General features: G+C 50.5%; 1 protein-coding gene across 1 annotated transcript; it reads right to left on the minus strand.

Moving 5' to 3' along the window:
- Nucleotides 1-8,000: 8,000 nt before the first annotated feature.
- On the minus strand, nucleotides 8,001-19,095 carry LOC148659641 (E3 ubiquitin-protein ligase TRIM39-like). Its single transcript, XM_088637570.1, has 5 exons — nucleotides 18,443-19,095; nucleotides 14,856-14,951; nucleotides 14,477-14,710; nucleotides 14,191-14,350; nucleotides 8,001-8,832 (listed from the first exon to the last, which is right to left on the minus strand). The coding sequence occupies exons 1-5, from the start codon at nucleotides 19,031-19,033 to the stop codon at nucleotides 8,285-8,287; spliced, it is 1,629 nt and encodes a 542-aa protein (XP_088493696.1). The 5' UTR covers nucleotides 19,034-19,095; the 3' UTR covers nucleotides 8,001-8,284.
- Nucleotides 19,096-24,121: the final 5,026 nt, after the last annotated feature.

Consider the following 24,121-nt stretch of genomic DNA (forward strand, 5'->3'; position numbering starts at 1 on the left):
GTTCAAATTCTGTGCCGTGAAGCGGGGCGAGGGGAAATATTTCACGCCGGGTCCCCCGCCGTCAGAATCTAAACCGCTGTTTGTTCTACTGCGGGAAGGTCATGGCTCATCTTTTTAAACAGTCGAGCTGTTGTCATCGATCCGCGGATCTTCGCAGTCACGGCCACGCCGCGGATCGCCACGGCAGCGCCGCGCGCGCCAGCGTTAAAGCCCGTCAAACGTGTTTCGGTCCCGCATGTTGCGGCACGGAGGCAGACGTTCAGATCCACCCTGTGCGCGAGGTCTCGGGACGCGTTCAGAAGGCGGCGGCGGGTGTCGGTCGCTGTGAGAAATGGGGGGTTTATAACCTCGCAAATCATCACACGTCGTGAAGAGAAGCTGTGCCGGCGGTGTAACGCCCTCATCGACACCCCTGACACGCACCTGTGCGACAGGCCGCCTGTGGAGACCCCCACAATCTCACACACGGACGCGCAGGAAACGGGGACGCGCACCCCGGATGACGCTCCCGCCCGTGTCGAAGAAAACTCGTCTCTCGATCGGGGGAGGTGGGGTCAGGAGGCGGGACCCGGTGCGGGGCTCACCCCGGTGGAGTCTGGGCGGGAGACCGACTGGGTCCCAGAACAGTGTGGGGCCAAGAGCGAGAGGAGCAGCCGGGCTCTGAAACGAGGGCGAGGAGTCGGCAGCCGAAAGGTAATCCAGCCGATAGAAGAGACGAGTAACTGGTTTCAGAGCTCAGGGAGAGAGAGAGGGGGGGTGAACAGGGTGCGGGGGCCGTTCAGCGTGACTGGAGCTCGTGGGCATGGCGGGGCGCTTGCGACGGGGGGGGGCACTCGAGTCCTTGATCCGTGCGCGCGGGGATGACGCCATCAGGCGGATCAGAGAGCAGCCTCTCGCACAGATCTGTGGGTAACCTCTCCCCCGCGGTGGGAAAGGCGCTGGGTTTCACACAGATCTCCACATTCGGAGTTGTGTTTCTCTCTCTCTACACAACACTTCCCTGTGACTGACCACGTTCTTCTTCTGAAGTGATTTTACCTTGTTGACAGAGACAAGGGAGTAAACAGGAAGTGTGAAATGAGCTAGAGGCTCTGCGATTGTGGCACTAATGTCAAAGTCCAGTAACGCGCCTGAATTGTCCGTTGACACTGCTGCTGAGCAGGGCAGGCAGATGAGCGAACAGTCACTGTAGTACAGGCTGAAAAGAGGTGGATGTTCACACTCTTCCTCACCCCTCACGCTCATGACAAACGAGGCTGGGAGTGTTGTGGCGAAGCGTGTTTCGAGGATTTGGCGTGTAAATGCCTCAAGGGGCGTTTTCAGAAACCGTTCTTTCTTGTCGCGCAGTGGCAAGGGGGTCCTGACGACTGCCTGGTAATCCCACAGCTCGTAGATGAAAAGATGGAGGTGGAACTAACTAATCAGGGTGGTACAGTAATGAGCATGACCGTACAAGCTCTGGACACCGGCTTGATCGACGCTCCGAACTTTCTCCCCCCGTGACCAGCAGCCGGGGGGCTCCCAGGGGCCAGGGGGCGTTTTCCAACCCTGAGGGACACATCGGACAAGCGGGAAGAGGCAGGACCGGCGCCCGCTCCGGATCTCGAGGGTGGGAAGGACACGCTGCCCGGCGAGGAAGACGGGTTTGTGGGACGGGCTGAGGAGTGCAAGGGGACATGTGTTTCACTCTCTGGGTGAACTGGAACGTCACTGTGTGGGGGGGAGGGGTGCAATTCTTCAGATTCTTAGCAGCCGTCTTACAGCTCCCACCTCTGGGCTACAAGGCTGCTCAACAGCCCAGCTGCAGCTCCTTCAGCAGATCACCTGTACCTGCTACACGGGCTTCAGCAGATCACCTGTACCGGCTACACGGACACACAGCTGTCACTGTATTCGGCACACCGCACTCCTGGGACACCCTGTACTGCACACACACCCTGGACACATCGCAGCTCTGTGAATGTACTGTTAATGTACTGTAACGGACTCTGTTCACACTGAGCTCTGTCTGGGTTTATTCTGTTCAATCTCTATCGCACTGTTATCTGTCATGATGTCGCCTTAATTGTGTGATGTTCACCCTCCCCGGTGAGCTCGCAGAAAAGACTAGTAGTTCAGGTGGGGGGCTGCGTCAGCAGGCCTGGGCTGCAGAGGAACAAGTAAGAGGTTTGTTCCAGGCTGAAAGAAGAAGAGAGAAAACAGAACGTTTCGGCTGTGGAGCATTTTCAGATGTGGTCTTTTTATCTGTGCTGCCTGCAGTTTGTCCTTGAGGACAACATGAAGGAAGTTAAGGAATTGCCACAGGTAACAGCTCCTCTTAATTTTATCAGCTGTGAACTTCACACCTGAAGGAGGCGCAGGTCCTGAGCCGCAGAGCCATATAATGATGTAGCGTTTTCGGGGTTCAGGGGGGTCTGCGCCCTCGCCACCACCACCGCTAACGGTCTTTTTCTTAACTTTCTGCATAAACGATAACAAAAGAAATACAATCCAAACCAGAGTTTAGATCAGCGGATCACCTGGGGTTCGGGATTCAGGTGGGTCTGCACCCTCACCACTGCCGCCTCAGGTCGGTCCCCCCACCGCTGGGGACTCGAACCCGGGCCTCCGACGTCGCTCCACAGGGACCCAGCCAGCTGAGCTAGAGGGCAGATCTCCCCTTGACGAGGGGTCGACCTGCGAGTGTGTGGATGAAAAGGCAGCCTGCGCCACCTGCCAACGCGCTGAAGACGCGGCGGGGAAGCCTCAGCGGTCTCGTGCGCGAGCGCTGCGCTTGTGCCGGTGAAAGTAACTTCCCTGCTGCTCTCGTTCCCGAGATATAACGTCTAACGATTGACGTCTGACCTGGCACTGACGAGTGAGACCGGTCCGGTTCCCCTATGAGGTTGTGGGGGGGCTGAGTGACGTCACGACCCCGAAACGACAAGGCGCTACATCTGGGGAACGACAGCAGCGCCGAAGCCACCTTCAACGGCACACGAGCGCAGCGCTGACGAAGGAGGGGGGGGGTTTCTTTGTTTGTGCTGTCTGCAGGGGGGTGGGGGGAGCAGCTTCCCGGCGCTCGAACCCGACCGTGTCGACTGTGGCGGGTAAGGCCTGCGCGAGGCGTGTCCCAGCGCTCGGGTGACCCCGTTTCGATCAGGGGATGATGCCCTGTGCCCTCCTGGTCCGGCGCTGAGGGGGAAAGCGAGCAGTGTCCCCCCCCCCCCGGCGCGCTCCCCGCGGTGCTCCGGCAGGGGCTCGTCTCCCAGACGCTTCCCGGCTGTGTCCGCCAGGGGAGAGCTCTCCGCTCCGGAAGTCGGGCTGAAGAGGCTGCTTGAGGATTGGCCCGCCCGTGAACAGAGAGAGACAGGAAGACACACGGTGTCGTGTTCACAGGCGAAGGGGGTTTGAGGGAACGCTCCTGCTGACTGCCATTTTGGCCTGCTCCTACACTAACGCTCACACGCACACACGCACAGGGACGGGTTAGAGTGCTACACACACACAGGGTTAGAGAGAGAGGGGGGTACGGAGAGAGAGACCGTCATGCTTTCAGATGAAATGACACCTGCTCGTTTCGATCCGTCTTTATTTCAAGAGCGATGGTGTTTTAAACTGATCGATGCTCACCAGCACGCAGTGGGGCTTGTCATGCAAGACCGTGACGAATTCGCCATCCACGCCTTTGAAAGGCACGCAACGCAGAAGCGGCGCCTAGACGTCGCCTATGAACTGGTGTTCTATGATTTCTGTGTATAGACACGCCTGGTGATAAACCCGCCCGTCATATTGACAGGATGGGGCGATTTTACACTTCCGCCACCTGATCTGAGACCCAGCACCCTCGCCAGAGGGTCATGCTTGTACATTAGAAACCGGGTATCCCTCCCAACAACCCCCACAGCCCGGCTCATGGGGTGGTCTTTTCCAGAGCCTGGGAGGGGACCATCGGAAGGGAAAAAAAAAGTTAAATATCGAGGGAACGATTTACACTGCGTGCGCACGAAAAGGCTAAATCGTTCCCTCGTTTTCTCTCAAAATAACGTTTTCTAACTCTGCCCTTCACAAGGACAGGTGCGGCACTAGCAGTGAAAGAGAGCTGCAGTCCTCACTAGGAAGTTCAAGAGTACAGGAGCTACAGTGCCCTAATAATTCCTCCCCAAACCAGAATAAAACTTCATCAGTTCATCTCTCTCCATTATCCCAATCTACAGCAGTGTCAGACAGTTCGGCTTTATTGGACTGATATAAAGACACAGTAACGTGTTTGATAGTGTTTGATAGCGTTGTTGTTAGGAGCCGGGGATCATGCTGGCCTGTTAGACACTTTCTGTGTGCGTGTGACTTCAGTCACACAAAGAAAACGAAGAGGAAGCGGAAACGTTATTTCGTGCGCCCGAATTGTAAATCGTTCTCTCAATATCACTCCCCCCCCCACCGATGGCCCCTCCCCGGGCTCTGACGTGTCTGAAACCTACGCCAGTGAGCGTGGTTTTGTCCACAGCGCGCTTCGTTTCAAGCGCGAGCTGCTCGATGCCGCCGGCGTACCCTTGGGGGGGAGGGGCGGTCCCTGCAGCCTCCGGCCTCTTCGCCGACGCGCGGAAGACTCTTCGTCTCGGTCTACCGTGTGTAGGGTGTGCGGGTAGTGTAGTTCTACCAGGCCCACTGCCCAGCTCCCGTCCCGGCCAGTAGCCCTTCCTGAATACCCCAAGAAGCACGCGCTGGTGTTCTTTGGAAACATCTTTGAGGATGAATCACCCGCCAGCGTTACACAGAAGCCGTTGCGGTTCATTGTGGAATCCTTTATACAAACGCCTGTCACGCTCGTAAACCCCTCCTCTTAAGGAGGCTCCAGCCCTTCCTAGTTTAGTGTTGATCTCCTGCACCTGCCTCCAGTTCCTGCCCCCACTGACTGGACACTCCAGTACATTAACACTGCACTGAGAGAGAGGGGGGTTAATACAGACACACTGACTGGACACTCCAGTACATTAACACTGCACTGAGAGAGAGAGAGGGGTTAATACACACACACTGACTGGACACTCCAGTACATTAACACTGCACTGAGAGAGAGAGGGGTTCATACAGACACACTGACTGGACACTCCAGTACATTAACGCTGCCCTGAGAGGTTGGGGTACCTGTGGAAGAAGGTCATGAGGGACAGGAAGGAGAGCTCTCCAAGGCCGCCGGAGACACTGGTGAACACCACCCCTGAGAAGCGTGTTGGGGTAGAAACCAGAGAGAGAACCATGATCAGTGGCAACAGCACCCCCAGGTGTCACAGGCCCAGAGGGGGGACCCTCAGCACCTGTAGCTTTCATCAAGACCACGACAGCTACCCTGGACAACGGCCACTGGAGCCCAACCCGTATCTACACTGCTACAACATCCAGCGCTACATCATGCAGGCCAGCAGCCACGTCACCCTGCAGCTCCCAGCTGGCAGCCCACTGGAGCCCAGCAGTGTGAGCCTGTCAGTACCTGGAGGGGAGACTCCTGGGACAAACTAAGGCTGCTGCTGGAAGAGGTGTGAGTGGGGCCAGCAGGGGGCGCTCACCCTGTGGCTCATGTGGGTCCTAATGCCCCAGTATGTTGTTTAAATAAAAGCTGCTGCAATTTTCACGAATCGCGATCTCTTAAACGCATGTGATTTGAAGGCTCTGTGTCATTTTCGCAAAGTTATTGACATCTGAAAAATCGTGGTCTCAAAAATAGGCATTTTAATAAGCGAAGGTTATGAAAACCGGAGAAAACAAATGACTCTGAACTACAGTATAGCAGGGTTTCCTGTCTCCTTTTACAGATGGACGATAACATACCAGATTCACACTCACCTTTTTCTATACATACATTGTCATTGATCTCTGCAGTACTAAACACATCACACTGAATTAAACCTACAAGGTTCAGAAATATGTTTCTTGTCTTCTTCCACAGCTCGACAATAACACAGCAGATTTACACTCACCTGATTTTAAACAAACGGGATGTTTACAGTGTTAATTACAGTCCAGATTCAGAGCGAATTTCTACACACCGATATTTTACACAGAAGACCGACACAGCTTTGTGGATCTCTGTCTCTTGTGGTTTTATTGAATGTGGCGCTATTACACAGGCGATGCACTGGGATAGGGGGGTGCTGTTCACGAGCCAAGAGCATTTAAACACCCACACTGCTGCAGCTAAGTGTTTTACACACCGGGGTTTGTGCGGCAATAACCCAGAGAACGATCTTGGGTAGCGCACACACAGCTCCTCATTACAGAGCTCCTGCAGCCTTTCTTCAGTGTCAGCCAGCACTCAGGGAAGAGACTTTTACAACCCTTTCGACAAGGGTGAAACACACACAAGGCCAGTAAAGTGTATGACATGACATGGACAGATCTGAATGACATTTTAGGCTACCGAAAAAAGTAAATAATTAAATAGCCCATTTGTTTTTTGCCAAACATTCTTGCGATCGATTGACTCGTAAGCACTCCGCGATCGACTGATTGGGCACCCTGGTTTATATAAATTAAACAAGGTTGAACACAACACCAGGAATGCGTTTAACTTCACTTTTTACATGAACAGTTATTTAGCAGCTCAGCCATCTACTAACTCTCCTGCTCTAGGGAGTGTCTCACAATTACCACACTAACCAGCGCACAAGGGAGTGTGTCAAAACTAGATAGATAATACTTTATTAATCCCGTTGGGAAATTCATGTGTTACAGCTGTCCAGCTGAAGACAAGCAAAACAGACATCAGAATAGTTATAAAACAAAAGACAAACAAGATAAATAAAAATAAATACACAGGTGTGTGCAAAATGTGCTGATCATAGTCGCTGTAAAAACAATAACATATGTGAGAAATGTGCATAGGTTTATACAGACTGAGTGTCCAAAAAGTCCAATGGAGCACCATGCTGTCCATAGACGAGCAGATGAAGGGCTGACAGTCCTCCCCCAGGGCAGCGTTCTACACCCTGACAGCCGCCGGGAGGAGAGACCTGCGGAAACGTTCCCTTGAACACCGCAGCTGGAGCAGTCTGGTGCTAAAGGTGCTCCGCTGCCCAGTAACAGTCCCATGAAGCGGAGGAGAGGCGTCGCTCATGATGGCTGTGAGCTTGGTCAGCATTCTCCTCTCAGCCACCTTCTTGATGAGTTTATTGAGCCTATTTTCATCTTTTGTCATGATGCTGCTGCCCCAGCACACCACAGCGTAGAAGATAGCCGTGAAAACTACCTCTCTCGACACAGTCCCTCTGTGGACAGAGAATCGTCCACAGGAAATGTCCAAACGGCAGGACGGAAGACAAGACTGACACGGAGCCCAAGTTTCTGTCCGTGAAGAAAAAAACTCGCCGCTGCCACCAAACAGATGTAAAATCCTGGGTTCGATTTAGGATTTTCATATTGTAACGCTTCGGGGTTCAGGCGGGCACCCTTGCCGCATCAGGTCGGCCCCCCACCGTCAGGAGCTCGAACCCAGGACTCCCGTGTCACTCAACAAGGACCCAGCCCGGTGAGCCAAAGAGAGATCTCTTTACAGCCCAGTAGCTGTAGTCCTGCTATCACAGGGAAGGGCGGCGACGTCACCGCTCTGGTAAGCCGGCTCTTACACACCCTGATGGCGTATGCGTTACAATATGAAAGAAAACAGCTTTCACCGGGCGATTATCTCGATTTATTGGGAACTCAAATAAAGAAAAGAGCAGGAAAAAGGAGTAACGGACACAGCGCGTCCACACCGCACTTTCCCCTGAGACACAGATCAAATAAAACTGATTTTATTTAAACATTAAACGTAACTCTAAGGGGAGCCGTGTACTAGACTGTCAGGGACTGGAGCTGCTCACAGACACAGCGCTGGTGAAAAACTACAACTCCCATAACCACCCTGAGCCACTTCCTGTCTGCATCACAGTCCCTGTTCCTCCTGCTGTGGTGACGTCAGCGGGTCCCTCCCCGTTCTGGCAGCTTCACAGTCACCGGCGCGCGCAGGAGAGACTCACGCGGGATTTCATTTTTAAAAGTTTATTTTCTTAAAAATGGGAAAAAAACACAGCAGGGTTTCCAGAGATATTTACAAGTCAGGAGTACAGCAGGCTGGTAGCGAGTTATCTCGCCCTCTCTAGTACATGTTATTGTTCCCCGTTTAAATGTGTTATAGTAAATAAAACAATTTAAACACAACATCATCTACAATTACTATTATATTTCTGACCTCATCTCTCTGCCTGTCAGTAAACCCGTCTCCCAGTGTGAGCAGTGGACAGAGAGCTGGGAGAGAGTCAGCCTGTGTTCATGAGTCAGTGACGGGTTTAATCTCCACACTGACAGCAGGCAGCAGCTCAAGGTCTTTATCTGAATCCACAGTATAGAAGACAGGATAGATCTTCTCCCCCTGAGGGAAGACCATGTCAGTGAAAGTGTAGAGATGAGCTCTGGACTCCACTGTGTAAAAGGAGACCTTCCTCTCCTCAATATCCACACACACCCCCAGCTCTCTGGGCAGCAGACTGAGGGGGAGATCAGTCATAGGGTCAGTGAGAGCAGAGAAACCAAACTGGTAAGAGAGCAGACACCAGTAACCCTGCTGGGGAGAGAAGCTGAAATATCCTTTCCTCTCTGCAGACTCTCTGGTCACTCCTATTCTCCAGTATCGATTCACCTCCACCTCCCAGTAGTGTCTCCCTGAGGTGAAGGCCTCCCTGCTCACGACACATTCCCAGTAATAAAATCTGTGAGGATTGTCAGAGAGACTCTTCCTCCCTCCCCATCTCACTCTCTTCCCATCCTCAGACAGGCTGAGCTCACAGTGAGCTGTATCAGGGTCCAGAGTCACAGCAGCTGGGGAATAAAACACAAACATCACAACAGGCTCCTGCCGATCACAGTCCAACTGAACTCCATCAGACTGTGAAATGTCTTTGTCCCCAAACACACCGAGAGAGAAACACCAGTCAATTACTAATGACTGCTCTTCCCTTCCAGAGAAACGACATCTTCTTCACTGTTTCACTAGTGTTACAAATGGGAGTGATCCCCAATATCCTCTAAATACAAACATTAAACACTTGTTTTCACAGCGATGAAACTTTATGTTTTTAAACGACATTATTAATAAACACAGGACCGACCGGACTGCAGGAGAAACTACAGCCCGACCACTCGCTTTCAAACACTTCACAACCCACCACAGCGACCTGTATACTGTAGGAAACTGGACAGCCTGTCTGTTAAACCGGTTTATTTCAAATCCCAGTTCAGCAGCTTGTTAATCTTCTATGAGACCATTTTCCTGACGACGCAGAATAAAAAAGTGCTGAATTCAAAGACTGTGTAATGCAAGTTTTTACAGAAAAAAAATATAATGGAAAAAGCAAAACCTTGCTGAAATATAAGAAAGCCTTCCCACTTACTTTGAAAATGCGAAGAAATATCCAAAGTGTTCAATTTAAAGCAGAAATAACACATCCAGAAACCCGGAGAGAAAGACGAGAGAAACAGAGGCGCTCATACTGAGTTCAGACTGCTCGCGCTCACTGTCCGCCTCTCTGATAGGAGACACCAGCTGTCAATCAGTGAGCTCTGACCACTGACAGACGGGGGCGGGGCTTCTACATGCCCAGAGCGAATGGGGGTTTTAATCGATTCAAGAAGCTTTATTCGCATGACTAATGAATACTGACTTAATACTCTCCTCATACTTAATACTTCAGTGTAAACTATAAATACTTAATACTGAGTAAATACTCCCCTTTGCCTGTCTGCCAGATCGTCAATCTAGTGACGATCAAATATATTCTTATCAGCTCTTATTTTTTGACTCCTGGAGCCTAGAAAGGCTGACACAGTCACCTACATGAATTTATAAAAACACCAGCAGCCATATCACTCTGCAACTCACAACTGGCAGCTCACTGCAGCTCAGCAGGTGTGAGCCTGGTCAGTACCTGGATGGGAGACCTCCTGGAAAAAACTAAGGCTGCTGCTGGAAGAGGTGTGAGTGGGGCCAACAGGGGGTGCTCACCCTGCAGTCTGTGTGGGTCCTAATTCCCCAGTATAGCGATGGGGACATGATACTGTAAACAGGCGCTGTCCTGTGGATGAGACTTAAAACCCAGGTCCTGTGTGGTCATTAAAAATCCGAGGGTGTTTCTTGAAAAGAGTAAGGGTGTAACGCTGGTGTCCTGGCCAAATTTCCCCCTGGCTTATACCCATCATGGCCTCCTAATAACCCCCCTCTCTGAACTGGCTTCATCACTCTGCTCTCCTCCCCACACTGGTGGGGTGGAGGGGATCCCCATTACCTGTAAAGCGCTATATAAGTGTAAGCAATTATTATTAATACCTGAATTCATTTCCGGACTCAGAGCGCCTTTATTTCAGTGATGAGAGAGGTCGCCCTCTTCTGGACACTGCAACTCTGAAGCCATCATGACAACATCTTCCACTGATATTTCACACTTATTCTGTGTAGAACAGGACACAGTGTCAAACACTGACTTACTCCACAGGAGAGTTTATCAGTCTGGAAACACAGACACCCTCTAGATCACTCCTGATTGAAACGAGGTCCCCAATATCGCAGGCAAACACCCCAATACACACCCACTCTGGTGGGACTAATGAAATAATATTGACACTCCAGTGTCATTCTTAGTGAAACACACCACTGGCTCTCTTAATGACCAGGACCATGTGAGAACACCAGCTGGGCTGAAGAGAAAGACCCCAAAGTTATTACCCCTGGCCAGTAAGAGGAGCCCTACAGCCCCAATAAATACCCCTCTTAAACTAACCATGAGCACCTGACTCTGACATGTCTGAGCTGCTCTGAGGAAAACAGGCTGTACTGTGACCCCAAGCTTCTCTCTGTCTGTGTGTCTGTGTCTCATGGAGAGCAAGCTGGGGTCCTGTATGTGAAAAGATGAATTCCTAATGCAAGAGATTGTATATGGCAAATAAAGAGATCTTGATCTGAAACGTGTGTCATTTTTACCATTTCTGTGACAAGTAGAATTGACACAGCTTTCCAAACATCTGTTCTTCTTGATGAGAAACTGCAGAAACATGTCCTGTACAGAGTGTTTGCTCACTCTTTCAACACTGAACAGAATACATTTACGATGACTTATACCTGCTGTTGGCTTCCTGTTACTGTTGGTCCCAGTAAACAGCAAGCCAGCAATGAACAAACTGTGTAACGGGTTGTGTGTCGTCCTGAATTCTTTTTCTTTTTGTCTGTCATTCCCCTATCTCTTCACATTCATCTGCGCAAAATACACAGAAATACTGTTTCTTCCCCCTTCAACTTATACCTCTCCTGCATTTTACTGTGTAATTCCCAGTTCAAGTGTATTTGATGTCTGCAGACTAGTCTAAAAGCGTTTGAGGTTTTTGTGCTTAAAGATTTAGTGACTGACCAACAATAACCTAAGACTTCTTATTTTGGCAGGATATCAAGAACAAATGATGTTGGGTTTTCCTATCGCTCTGCTTGTTCAGACAGATCAAGTCCTGACTGTTTCTTCCTGCTGACCCATCAGCCTGGTTGATGTGTGAAGAGAAGCAGCCATTTCTCAGACCAGAGAGAGGCCTACAGGCCCCAGAGGAGCCCCTGTACCAGAGTCCCACTGCTGCCGCTCACAAGAGGCTGTGTGTCTGTGAAGCTGCAGGGGAAGAGCAGTGTCATCATACCATCATTATTGTGAGACTGGCTCTGCTCCTGAATATTCCACTTATTCACAAATCCAGGGTCTCAGACTCTGACACATTCTGGCAGATGGAGAATGGCAAAGGGCTGTGGCAAGACGGACTTCCCAAGGAATTCCACACCTGCTTCTGGGACACCCCAGTGGCAGACCTGGTGGAGGTGGAACAAGAGCTCTTCCATCAGCAAAAAGCTTGGACACAGGATGAGGGAAGGTGTCATCTCTCAGCACTTCAGGAGGGGTTCAAAAGATGCTCTGCATGGATATCAAGATCGTGTCCAAGCTACTGGCCATTAGATTGAGGACCGCCCTGCCCCACTTCATCAACAGTGACCAGACATGTGGGGTGGGAGGGTGATAAGTCAGCTGGAAAGTTTCAGCTGCTGGACAGAGATACTGTACTCTGAAGTGGGCAATAGGGTCAACATGAACAGACATCTTTGGGATTTCATCCCCCAGGAATCTGGAGTAGGACAAAGGTGTCCACTTTCACCTCTTCTCTATGTTCTCATTACAGAGCTGTAGGCAGAGGCTAATAAACAGAAAGAGCAAGGGCAAGCTCTTTGGACCCTGGAGGGACAGGAACATGCCGCCAGAAGGTCTCAAGCCTTGCATGGAGCCCCTAATGATGCTGGTGGTTTCATTCCAGAGCCAGGACAACAAGAACATAAACTGGACAGGGAGGGCCGTCAAGGTCAACGTGTAACTGGACCTGTGGAAGACTCGCACACTGACTCTCATGGGGAAAGTGAGGGTGCTGAAGGCAGACACCCTGCTGGCTTTAGCTGACCTGGTCGTGGTGTACCCTCTGTCAGCCAGACTCAGACAAGCGCTGCAAGGGATGGTGGAACAGGTACGAGTACATAACAAGGAGCCAGATGTGCCAGACAGTGAGGAAGGGGGAGAGATGTGCCAAATTTCCCCCTGAAACTCCACTGCATCTTCTTCTGCAACCTCTGTCACTAGGGGCTGGACCCCATCAGTCACAATTCTCAGTACTTTGTCAGGCTGTGGTTCTCCCTCCCAATGAAGCATCTGATCCGGTGTCAAACACTAGTCCTAAAGCAGAAAACTGACCGGAGACCTACTAGGAGGTATGAGGCCATGGGACAGCCAGAGCTCTGAACCAACAAAAGGCACAATACAAGGAAGAGGAAGGAGGAACTAGTCACCAGGGAGAGACAGATGATCCTTCAGGTCACCGGGGAGGGGCTGACGATCCCATGGGAGACCTGGGTAAAGACTCAACCCAGAGGACTAGACAACAAGCTGAAGGCCCTCAGCTGGATGACTGTGCACCAGAGCTGGTGACCAGAGAGGTGTCATGCCCTCTGCAGCCAAAGGACGCTCCTACTCTGTCCTGTCCCCAGTTCCTTGTGCTTTGCTGTCCTTTCGGTGTCTCTGTCTCTGGGGATATATATGTCCAGGTCTCTCATTCCCCTTCGCTCATCATTGACGTTGGGATGTCCTGAGACCCGCCCAGCACCAGGTTGCCCCACGTCCGCTGCCTTAGGACATTGGTTTCTATACGACTCCTGAACTGCTGAACTGTTTCATCAGAGCAAAAGAGCACTGGACAGTACTGAGGGCTGAAGAAAACCCAGAAAAAATGTTCCTTAGTGCTCCTGTTGAGAAATGGACAATCGCAGTTTCAAAGCCAGGACTGCAGCCAGTGGTAACACCCAGGAGGCTTGGAGGGGCTCTTATTGTGTGAACCAGCCTCACTGACCACTTGCAAAATAGAATGATTGATAATGGACAATCACTCTTTTTGAGACGATTTAAATTCTGTAGAAGAGTTGTTGTCAGAATTGTATTCTCTGTAAGCACTGTGCACTGCACATTGTTGTAATAAAGTGCATTTTCTTAAATAAACTACACCCACTGGAACTTCTGTGTCCATCTGTGTGTTTGACACAGTGTGTCTCTGATCCACACAGAGTGACTGTCTGCAAGCTTGACTTTCTGAATTCAGACGTGTATCAGCATGTATCAGAGTGTGAATCAGTGTGTGTGTCAGAGTGCGTATCAGTTTCTGTATCACTGTTCCTGCTGTGTGTTTGAGCTCCAGGTATATTTCAGAGGGGAACTGTTGTGAAAACAGACTCACAGTGTAAAAGCTGTGCTCTGGACCCGGGCTCTGGAGTCAGCAGACTGTAGACTTCAGTCACTGGGGAGACACACAGAGAAATGTCTCATCAGGGCTGCAGTAACAGAGTAACAGGAATAACATGTTCTACTGGACTGGGACTGTAGCCCCTATTAAAACGTTCCTGTTAAACTATATACAGCACAATATAACAACACACTTACTGTGACAAAGATTTGTGAGACTGGAGATTTTAAGACATTTCACCTAGAATTTGAATCATTGACTGATAAGCTGCTCTGATAAATACAGTCACTGCACAAAAAATACATTGACAATATAAGAGAGAAAAAGGAAATATATAAACTATCCAGAAAGACATCAGTGTGTTTCTCTACTAACCTGTTGTGGAAATCTTTATTGATTCCTTCTTGCAGATGTCCTCCAGTCGCTCTTTCAGTCCAGAGACAGCTCTCCTCACTGCCTCAGGAGAGAAGTGTGGACGGACAGGGATGCTGGGTGAGTCTCCAGCTCCAGGAGGGACACAGACAGACTGGAAATCCTGCAGCAGGGAAGAGAAAGAGGAGTTTCCAGTCAAACACAACACACATTCCTGGGGAGAAGCCAGGAGCAGCTCTGTGTGAGAGACACCCTTCTGTACTGCAGAGTCACAGAGCAGTGATGTTACCTGGAGGAAATGGATGTGATCCTCTGTGTGTGAGAGCTGGTTCAGCTCAGCGTCTCTCCTCTTCAGCTCAGTGATCTCCTTCTCCAGTCGCTCTAGAAGTCCTTCAGCCTGACTCACTGCAGCCCTCTCTTGAGCTCTGATCAGATCTGTGACCTCAGAGCGTGTTCTCTCAATGGAGCGGATCAGCTCAGTAAAGATCCTGTCAGTGTCCTGTACAGCTGTGCGTGCAGAGCTCTGAGGGAGGAGACACACAGAGGATTATTGCACAGGAAAACACTCAAACTACATTATGCTGTATGCTCTGTTTCCAAAGGGTACTGTCCAGTGTCCAGCTGTGGAAATGTGTGTCTGTGTGTCCACTCCTCTGGTAAATACCCACTCTGAGTGACTCCACAGCCTGTCTCAGCTTCTGCAGCTCCTTCTCTCTCTCCTGGAGTCTCTGCTGGGTTTGTGTCTGTGTCTCCCCCAGCTGCTTCTGCGGAGAAATAGAGACACTCAGGACATTTCTGCTGTAAGAGAATCACATCACAGAGACACCCCTTAGAGTCACCCTGGGAAACCCACACTCTGTATCCTTGATGTCTTATCCACACGAGATGTGTTTCCTGGTCCTGTCTGACATGCTCCTGTTTCATGTCTAATCTACACCGGCAGCGTGTGCAGCGCAGCAGACACCTGACACCTGGGTCTGCACATCTGTATGTGAGGTGAAATGTAAAAACAAGATAATTGTGTTTCAAATGATATATAAAACATCATCTAGAAATAGTTCAGGTGGGGAGCTGCATCAGCATGCGTAGGCTGGAAAGGAACAAGCAATAGGCTTATTCCATACTGAAAAAAAGAAGAAAGAAAACACAACGTTTCGGCCGTGGAGCCTTCTCACACCTGAAGAAGAATAAACCTATTACTTGTTCCTTCATCATCTAGAGATTTCAGATTTCATTCATCTCAATATACACTAGTGTCCTGACTGCTCTCGGCATCTCAAAACAGAGGACTGCAGCAGTGCTGATGAGCCTTGTTGCCACTAGTTTCTCTGAGTGGTCAGAGGAGACCCTGTGGCTGACGTGCTTGACCGCTGGATGAGGTTCTGGACCAGGCAGACCCTGTGTCCGACCACATCTCACATCCTGTCTGCTTCTGGGAAAATTCAGATAATTTCAGAGGACAAAAGGAAACATGTTCTGTGTCAGATTGACTCCAGCAGAGCCCAGCGTGAGTCTTGTATTTAATAAAGCAGGTGAAGGTATTATACCACAGTTCACTGGTTTATGTGTCTGAGATCCACCACCTGCCTATTAGATCCCCTTCCCAGCACTTTATTTCAATCCTGTTTCTCTGCTTTCTGCCCCATAGTCCTCAGTATAATAAATGAGTCCTTGAGCACTGATGTGGTACCAGTGGCTTCACAGCTGCTGCTGTTACCCCTGTGTGAGAAAGAGAATCATGGCTCTGGACAGCCTGAACAACTTTCACCCTCTATCCAACTTTCATACCCTTTCATTACCTTTTCATGTAGAAAGTTTACAGTGTGCTGTTAGATTTGTCACGATTATAGTCCCTCCTCCTTAAGGGTGCTCCAGCCCTTTCACTAAAGACTTCATTCTCTGCACCTGTTTCCCATTCCCTGCCCACCTTAAAAGCCAGGCGCTGACGCTCATCCAGGCTCTGCATCTGATTTCCATATCGTGCGAGTCCGGGACCAGGAAGCGCCTGGTCCCGTTAAGGTTTTAACCTCTGTTCCCGTTCCCGTTCCCGTTCCTGTTCCCCGTCCGCCGGTTCCGACCCGGCCTTCGTGGTTTTTAATTCTTTGTTCTGATGGATCTCCTGGTTTTGGACTTACTCGTGTGTTTTGGATTTTCCCTAAGGATTACTCTTGGATTGTTCGCCTCGGCCACACCTCCCCCGTGCACCAGCGCACCTTGGACACGCCCCCCTGTCTTCTGCCCCGTATTCCTGCATGACGTTTCCCCAGTGTTTCCCCACTCCGTCGGACTGTGTCGTCCGCATAGGGTCCGGAAAGAACTGTTCGTTACAGATTTCAGTTAAATAATCCTCTTTGAACTCCAATATGGTTTCAGACAACCTCACAGCACAGAAAGTGCCCTGGTCAAAGTCACTAACGATCTTCTAACGGCTTCTGATTCTCGTTCTCTTTCTGTCCTCATTCTTACTGAGCTCAGTGCTGCTTTCGACACTGTCAGCCATGACCTCTCACTTTCTTGTCTTGAGACGGTGTTTGGAGTTTCTGACACTGCTCTTCAATGGTTCCAGTCTTACCTCACTGAACACTTTCACTTTGTCTCTCTCTGCGACTTTAGCTCTGAAATTGGACTCATTAAGTCTGGTCTTCCTCAGGGGTTGACACTGGCCCCCTGCCCTTCAGCATGTATGAGTTCTGATGATACTCAAATCTGCAGTACAGTACATCCATACTAAACTGACACTGACATGTCTCTGCTCTAATTGCTTCTCTGACATAAACACATGGACGACTCACAATTTCCTTCATTTAAACTGCGACAAGACAGAAGTCATGCTTCTTGGCACACCAATGCAGTATCCTTATCTGTGGATAACTCTGTACTGGAGTCACTGTTAAAATTGAAGAACTTGGGGGCGATATCTGATCCAGGATGACATATTCAACAAATTATCAAAACATCATTCTTCCACCTCAGAAATACTGCCAAGCTGCGTCCTATGTTATATCTAACTGTTGCTGAAAAGCTGGACAACTCCTTCATCTTTACTCATATTGACTACAGTAACGCTCCACTCGCTGGGGTATCTAAACCTACACTGAACAAACTTCAGTATGTCCAGAAAATGACAGCCAGAATTCTGACAAGGTCTAGTGCAAGTGATCACATAACTCCTGTCCTGAAGTCCCTGCACTGGCTTCCTATCAGGTTTCATGTTGACTTCAAAATCCTCATGATCCCCTAAAAGTCTCTGCATGGCTTGACACCTCAGAACCTGTCAGAGTTACTATCATCCTACTCCCCACCTCACAACCTTCACTCTTCTAATTCTGGTCTCCTGTCTGTCCCCCAAGCCAGCACTCTGGGTGACAGGGCTTCTCCTGCTGCAGCCCACAGCTCTGGAATTCTATCCCTGTGGATATCATAGAGTCACCTTCCCTGTGCTCTTTCTAATCCAGACTCACAATCTTCTGTTTCAGAAGGGTTTTAATTTAACTGGGTCTGTTTCTGCTTCTTTGCTTTTATACTGTTTTCCAAAACCCCCTTCTACCTTCTACCTTTTGTGTTCTGTAAAGTGCTTTGAGAAGCCATTGTAAATCTATCATATAAAAATAGTTTATTATTATAAATAATAATACTGTTGTGCTGAAATTAAAGCAGGACTTCATTAATGAGGGTGCAGTCTGTTCTAGAGGTGTTGAGTGTGTTGTGCATTAATGAAGGTGCAGACTCCTCTAGAGGTGTTGAGTATGTTGTGCATTAATGAGAGTGCAATCTGTTCTAGAGGTGTTGAGTGTGTTGTGCATTAATGAGTGTGCAATCTGTTCTACAGGTGTTGAGTGTGTTGTGCATTAATGAGGGTGCAGTCTGTTCTAGAGGTGTTGAGTATGCTGTGCATTAATGAGGGTGCAGTCTGTTCTAGAGGTGTTGAGTATGCTGTGCATTAATGAGGGTGCAGTCTGTTCTAGAGGTGTTGAGTATGCTGTGAAGTTGTACGGTGCTACATGAGGACAGTAAAGAGAGAAACAGTGAAGGAGAGGAGGAGGAGATAATGAGCAGCAGACAGAAGAACAGGAGACACTTCAGAGACATAGGCAGTGTGGATCACAGCTGAGTACATGAGCAGGACTCAGCAGTGGAGATCCAGCATTACAGATACAGTAAATACAGTCCAGAGATCACTTAAAGCACCAAATATCCTAAATATCCTTTTTACATGTTGTACTAGACACTTTATGATAAGACACAAAGTCCTTACCTGTTTCTCTTTCCTTCCTGCTGCAGCTGAGACAGTATCATGGCCTCTGTGTTCATCCATTACACAAAGATAACAAACACACTTCTGGTCAGTACGGCAATAGAACTCCAGCAGTTTGTCATGAGTGGAGCAGATCTTCTCCTGCAGTTGTCCTGTGGCATCAACCAGCTTGTGTTTTTTTCCTGGATTGAGCTCATTGTGTAGATCGAGGTGAGTCTGACAGTAAGAGGCCAGACACACCAGACAGGATTTCACAGCTACCCTCTGTCTCCCAGTGCAGACATCACACAGCACATCTCCAGGGCCAGCAGGACTGTGAGCAGGAGGAGGGCCACTGAGCCCTGTCTCCTTCAGTTTCTCCACCACTTCAGTCAGGATGGTGTTTCTGTGAAGACCAGGTCTTGGGGTGAAGGTCTGTCTGCACTGGGGGCAGCTGTAGATCCCAGTCTGATCTTCCTGATCCCAGCAGTTCTTAATACAGCCCATACAGTAACTGTGTCCACAGAGCAGAGTCACTGGATCCTTCAGCAAATCCAGACACACTGAGCAGCTGAACTGGTCCTGAGAAAATGGAAAAGTGCCTTCTGCCATTTTTCTGACAAGTAAAAACTGCACAGAGAGGAGCAGTAGAGACGGAGCTGCAGTGAGGCTGTTTCAAGTAAAACGAAACTGATCTCTGAGTTTCACTTTCTGGATCTGCACAGAGCTGCAGGGGTGTGAGTATTAGGGGGTGTGGTTGTTAGGGGTATGATTAGGGTTGTCAGGGGGAGTGGTTTAGAGCTGCAGTTATGAAACAGCTTTGGTGGTTGTTGTTTGGGGAAGGTGTGGGGTTGTAAGAGAAGTGACTTTCTGTGTCATTTTGGACTTTAAAGTTTTTTTAATAAACGTCGATGTCAGTAGCTGCTCAGGTGAAGTCTATCCAGTTGTTTGTGTTCCCAATAATCAAAACAATAAAATACTAACTCACTCACACAGCATGAGAAGATCAGAGCATGATGGTGACAGACAAGAGGAGGCCAGCTGGCCCATCCAGCTGTTTAATCGTTGGGAGTTATTTGGCTCCAGGATCTCCTCCAGCTGTGTTTGACAGAGGGGTGTCACAGCTCCACATGGTGCAGAGGATTTCACTGTCCGGGTGTGAGCTCTTACTACGAGCAGTCCAGCCTGCTGTGTCTCTCTCTCCAGGCCAGTGAGCCCAGCCTGCTGTCTGGCTCTGCCCTGCAGCGTGTGGGCCAGTAGGGTACGTCCAGGGCTTCGTGCTTCACCTGCGCAGTGACCCCCTGTGAGCCGCACAGACCTGCGGAGCGCTGCAGAGAGTCACGAGCCCATCTCTCCCCCGGGAGACGCTAGAGGAGCAGATGGACAGGGCAGTGTCATGTGGGTGTGATTGTGATCTCCATCCACCCAGCGCAACAGTGAGCCCCTGATCTCTGTGTGCAGCTGCTCTCCTTCTGTCCACAGGGACTGACAACACCCCGCGTGTCTGATAATTACTAGAAACTCATTAGTCTGATCATCTCATCTCATGTTACTCTAAGGGGTTGTGGAACCTGTTTCACACTCCCAGCACTGTTTGTGTAAAGCTGTACTCCTGTGCTGTGATGGAAACCCACTTTCTTGTCAACACCTCTGAGAAGTTAATCAGTCTGGATACAGTAAGTCCCTCCTGTATCTCCTGCAGCTGAGATTCACTGGTGTTCAGTGTGACGTTTTCAGAGGTCGTCAGGTCACAACCAACTGGAATCTCAGGGCTGTACTCCTGAGAAAAGCCTGGATTTTGTCCTCAAGTCTTTTACAACAAAGGCATCCTAAAACACAAGCAAGTTCCCTCTTTTAGGCAGAGAACCACAAGCAAATGGAATCCTTAATACAAACACCTGTCACGCTCGTAAGCCCCTCCTCTTAAGGAGGCTCCAGCCCTTCCTCGTTTAGTGTTGATCTCCTGCACCTGCCTCCGGTTCCTGACCCCCCTGCTGTACAAGCCAGGCGTTCCTGCCAGTCTGGGCTCAGCTGTGGAAGATGGACACCCGGAAGTCCAGGAGCGACTCAGCGGCACAGGCTTCATCACGGTGTCCTGATCTTCTGGGTCTGGGATGAGGGAGCGTCTGGCCCCGTGACCCCCTTTTATTCCCCCGACCCTCCGCCAGATCCCGCTCCGGTTTGTAACTCTGTTCGTCTGTCAGGATGGATCACCCGGTCTTGGACTATTGCTACACTCATGGATTCACCTCGGACTCCCTTGGACAGTTTGCCTCGGACACACCTCCCCCGAACACCCCTGTTTCCCTCCAGCCCCGGCTGTGGAGCATCTTCAGGTGTGAGAAAGACAGGGCGGTCAGCAAAGGTAATGGTCTTTTTATCTGTGCTGCCTGCAGTTTGTCTTTGAGGACAACATGAAGGAAGTTAAGGAATTTCCACAGGTAACAGCTCCTCTTCCTTTTATCAGCTGTGAACTTCACACCTGAAGGAGGCGCAGGTCCTGAGCCGCAGAGCCATATAATGATGTAGCGTTTTCGGGGTTCAGGGGGGTCTGAGCCCTCGCCACCACCACCTCTAACGTTCTTTTTCTTAACTTTCTGCATAAACGATAACAAAAGAAATACAATCGTACACATGACTAAATCAATTCAGAATGATTCAAAGGAGTTTAAACGAAATTAAACAGAGATGACGTCCGCACCGCTTAATCATGTAACGCTCAGGGGTGCTGCAGTAGAGCCTGAGAGCGATTACTTTGAGAGAATCAGGTTGGCGGCGGCGGCGGTGGCGATGCGACCGTATAATCTATCATTTTAGAGCAGCAGAGCACTAGGCACAAGCACTCGTGTTGTTCATCTTGACAGAATATTCCATTCATTTCAAGGTATTTTTATATAGTGCCTTTCACAACAAGGTTGCCCCCAGGTGCTTAACATAGCAAGTGACCCTCAAGTTGTGAACACAGAACAGAAAAGACCAGGAGACAACGGAGGAGAGGAACCACAAACCCCTCAGTAAGGAGAGAAAAAATCCTCTGGGGTTCAAAGGTCAACTGGCTGCCCAACCCCTATGGGCATGCTAACATTATAGAATTAAAAAATAAATAAATGAATGAGGGTATTAATCCATCCATCATGTCTTCTGTGTGTCAGTACTCCATGCAGATCTCTGTGGACCAGTAAATCCTCCTAAACGATAGCTATATCCACGATGTCCATCTTGGATCCATGGCAGTGATGCAGCATCCAGCTCAGATGGTGCCCAGCCTGGGTGCCATCCAGACGTGGGGAGGAGAATAGGATAGTCTGGTCAGAACAGATGTATCTGCCTGGTGGGGCCAACACAGAGACACACAATGGCCTGTACAGCAGCACCAGCAGCCATGGCTGCAGCAGGCTATGATGTAAGGTGTGAGTAGACTAGGCTGCAGTCATGGGTCTTCAGTCTGGATCTGAGGACAGATTGACTTGCAGGTACAGGCTATGATGTCAGCTGTGAGTAGACTAGGCTGCAGTCATGGGTCTTCAGTCTGGATCTGAGGACAGATTGACTCGTAGGTACAGGCTATGATGTCAGCTGTGAGTAGACTAGGCTGCAGTCATGGGTCTTCAGTCTGGATCTGAGGACAGATTGACCCGCAGGTACAGACGATGGACGCTGCGCATGGGGCCGCCCGGAGATCATCCGCCGAGCTGTCGCCGAGCGATTTCGTTCAGCTGCGTTTGACTTCCGGCCAGTTTAATAACCCGCTGTTCTCGCCCAGACGGCGACCCGGGGAATTGAAACGCCGCCGATACTTTCAACCACACCTCTGCCCCCTTACAGAGCCGCACAGGGGTCCTCACAGACGACACCCCCCGACTGGCAGGCACGGCAGCGGAAGAGGCAGAAGCCCGAGTCCAGCGAGACCGCGTCTCAGAGCGCGTCTCCCCCACCACACCCCCGGCCCGCCTGGTCCTCCAGCACGGTTCCCCCTCCCTCCCCGCTCAGTGCCGGTCCTCGGTGTGAGCCGCTCTGTCGCGCTACGCCTAGTTCCTCGTCCCAGCGGCCGTGGGAGGGGTGAATCGCGCAGGCGGCCGAGATAGATAGATAGATAGAGGAGACTTTATTGATCCCGTAGGGACATTGATGTGTTACAGCAGGCCAGCCCAAGAAAAGCAAAAACAGACATCAGAATAGTTATAAAACAAGACAACACAATAAATAAATACATAGGTGTGTGTAAAATGTGCTGATTATAGTCGCTGTAAAAACAATAACATATGTGCAAAATATGCATAGCTTTATACAGACTGAGTGTCCAAAAAGTCCAATGGAGCACCATGCTGTCCATAGACGAGCAGATGAAGGGCTGACAGTCCTCGCCTGGGGCAGCGTTCTACACCCTGACAGCCGCCGGGAGGAGAGACCTGCGGAAACGTTCCCTTGAACACCGCAGCTGGAGCAGTCTGGTGCTAAAGGTGCTCCGCTGCCCAGTAACAGTCCCATGAAGCGGAGGAGAGGCGTCGTTCATGATGGCTGTGAGCTTGGTCAGCATTCTCCTCTCAGCCACCAGCTCCATGAGTACATACGAGCACAGCCAGCAGGGCTACCGTGCTGCCGAGGAGCGGGGGAAAACCCTTTTTGGTTTAGGATAAGGATGGACTGCGCTCTGCAATGTGATTGATTTTTTTGGTGTGACTTGTTATTTTTGTATATTAATTAAAAAATGCCTTATTCCTCTCTGCTGCTTTGTGGTTACGGACTCTTGGTTCTCTCCTTCGACCACGGCTTCAGGATCACGGCTTGGCTTCGGTTCCTCTCTCCCTGGTCTGGGGGGTCACTGGCTTCCCCTGTGGACGTGGGTTTGTTTGGCGGTGCAGATCTCCTGCAGGGTCACTCCTCCGGCTCCCGCGAGTGGGTTCGTTGGCCGGATCTCTGACGGGCGGTCCGGAACGGTGACGGCAGGAGGTCTCGATCCCTGTTGTACAGGAGGGTCACTGAGCGGGGGAAAAGCGCACCTTGTCGACGGTCCTCTGTGTTTCGCCAGGTCGTGTGCGACAGGGGGCTGAGCCGACACGCAGCGAGTCGGGTCGCTCAGAGGATCGGGAGACGAGCTTGTCAGACGCTGCAGCTTTTTTCTTTAATAAAAAGCCCTCAGAGGCGCTCGTTCAAATTCTGTGCCGTGAAGCAGGGCGAGTGGAAATATTTCACGCCGGGTCCCCCGCCGTCAGAATCTAAACCGCTGTTTGTTCTACTGCGGGAAGGTCATGGCTCATCTTTTTAAACAGTCGAGCTGTTGTCATCGATCCGCGGATCTTCGCAGTCACGGCCACGCCACGGATCGCCACGGCAGCGCCGCGCGCGCCGGCGTTAAAGCCCGTCAAACGTGTTTCGGTCCCGCGTGTTGCGACACGGAGGCAGACGTTCAGAACCGCCCTGTGCGCGAGGTCTCGGGTCTCGATCAGAAGGCGGCGGCGGGTGTCGGTCGCTGTGAGAAATGGGGGGTTTATAACCTCGCATATCATCACACGTCGTGAAGAGAAGCTGTGCCGGCGGTGTAACGCCCTCATCGACACCCCTGACACGCACCTGTGCAACAGGCCGCCTGTGGAGACCCCCACAATCTCACACACGGACGCGCAGGAAACGGGGACGCGCACCCCGGACGACGCTCCCGCCCGTGTCGAAGAAAACTCGTCTCTCGATCGGGGGAGGTGG

The sequence above is a fragment of the Lepisosteus platostomus genome, chromosome 6 (genome assembly GCF_059453375.1).
Source record: "Lepisosteus platostomus isolate fLepPlt1 chromosome 6, fLepPlt1.hap1, whole genome shotgun sequence".
In the NCBI taxonomy this organism is placed as follows: Eukaryota; Metazoa; Chordata; class Actinopteri; order Semionotiformes; family Lepisosteidae; genus Lepisosteus; species Lepisosteus platostomus.

Excerpts from the sequence above, each read along its gene's own strand:
- LOC148659641 (XM_088637570.1), bottom strand. The coding sequence starts at position 19,033 with ATGGCAGAAGGCACTTTTCCATTTTCTCAGGACCAGTTCAGCTGCTCA. Across the intron at positions 14,351-14,476 it reads ATCACATCCATTTCCTCCAG|GATTTCCAGTCTGTCTGTGT; the intron begins GTAACATCACTG and ends TCCCTGCTGCAG. Across the intron at positions 8,833-14,190 it reads AATAAAGATTTCCACAACAG|CTGCTGTGACTCTGGACCCT; the intron begins GTTAGTAGAGAA and ends TTTATTCCCCAG.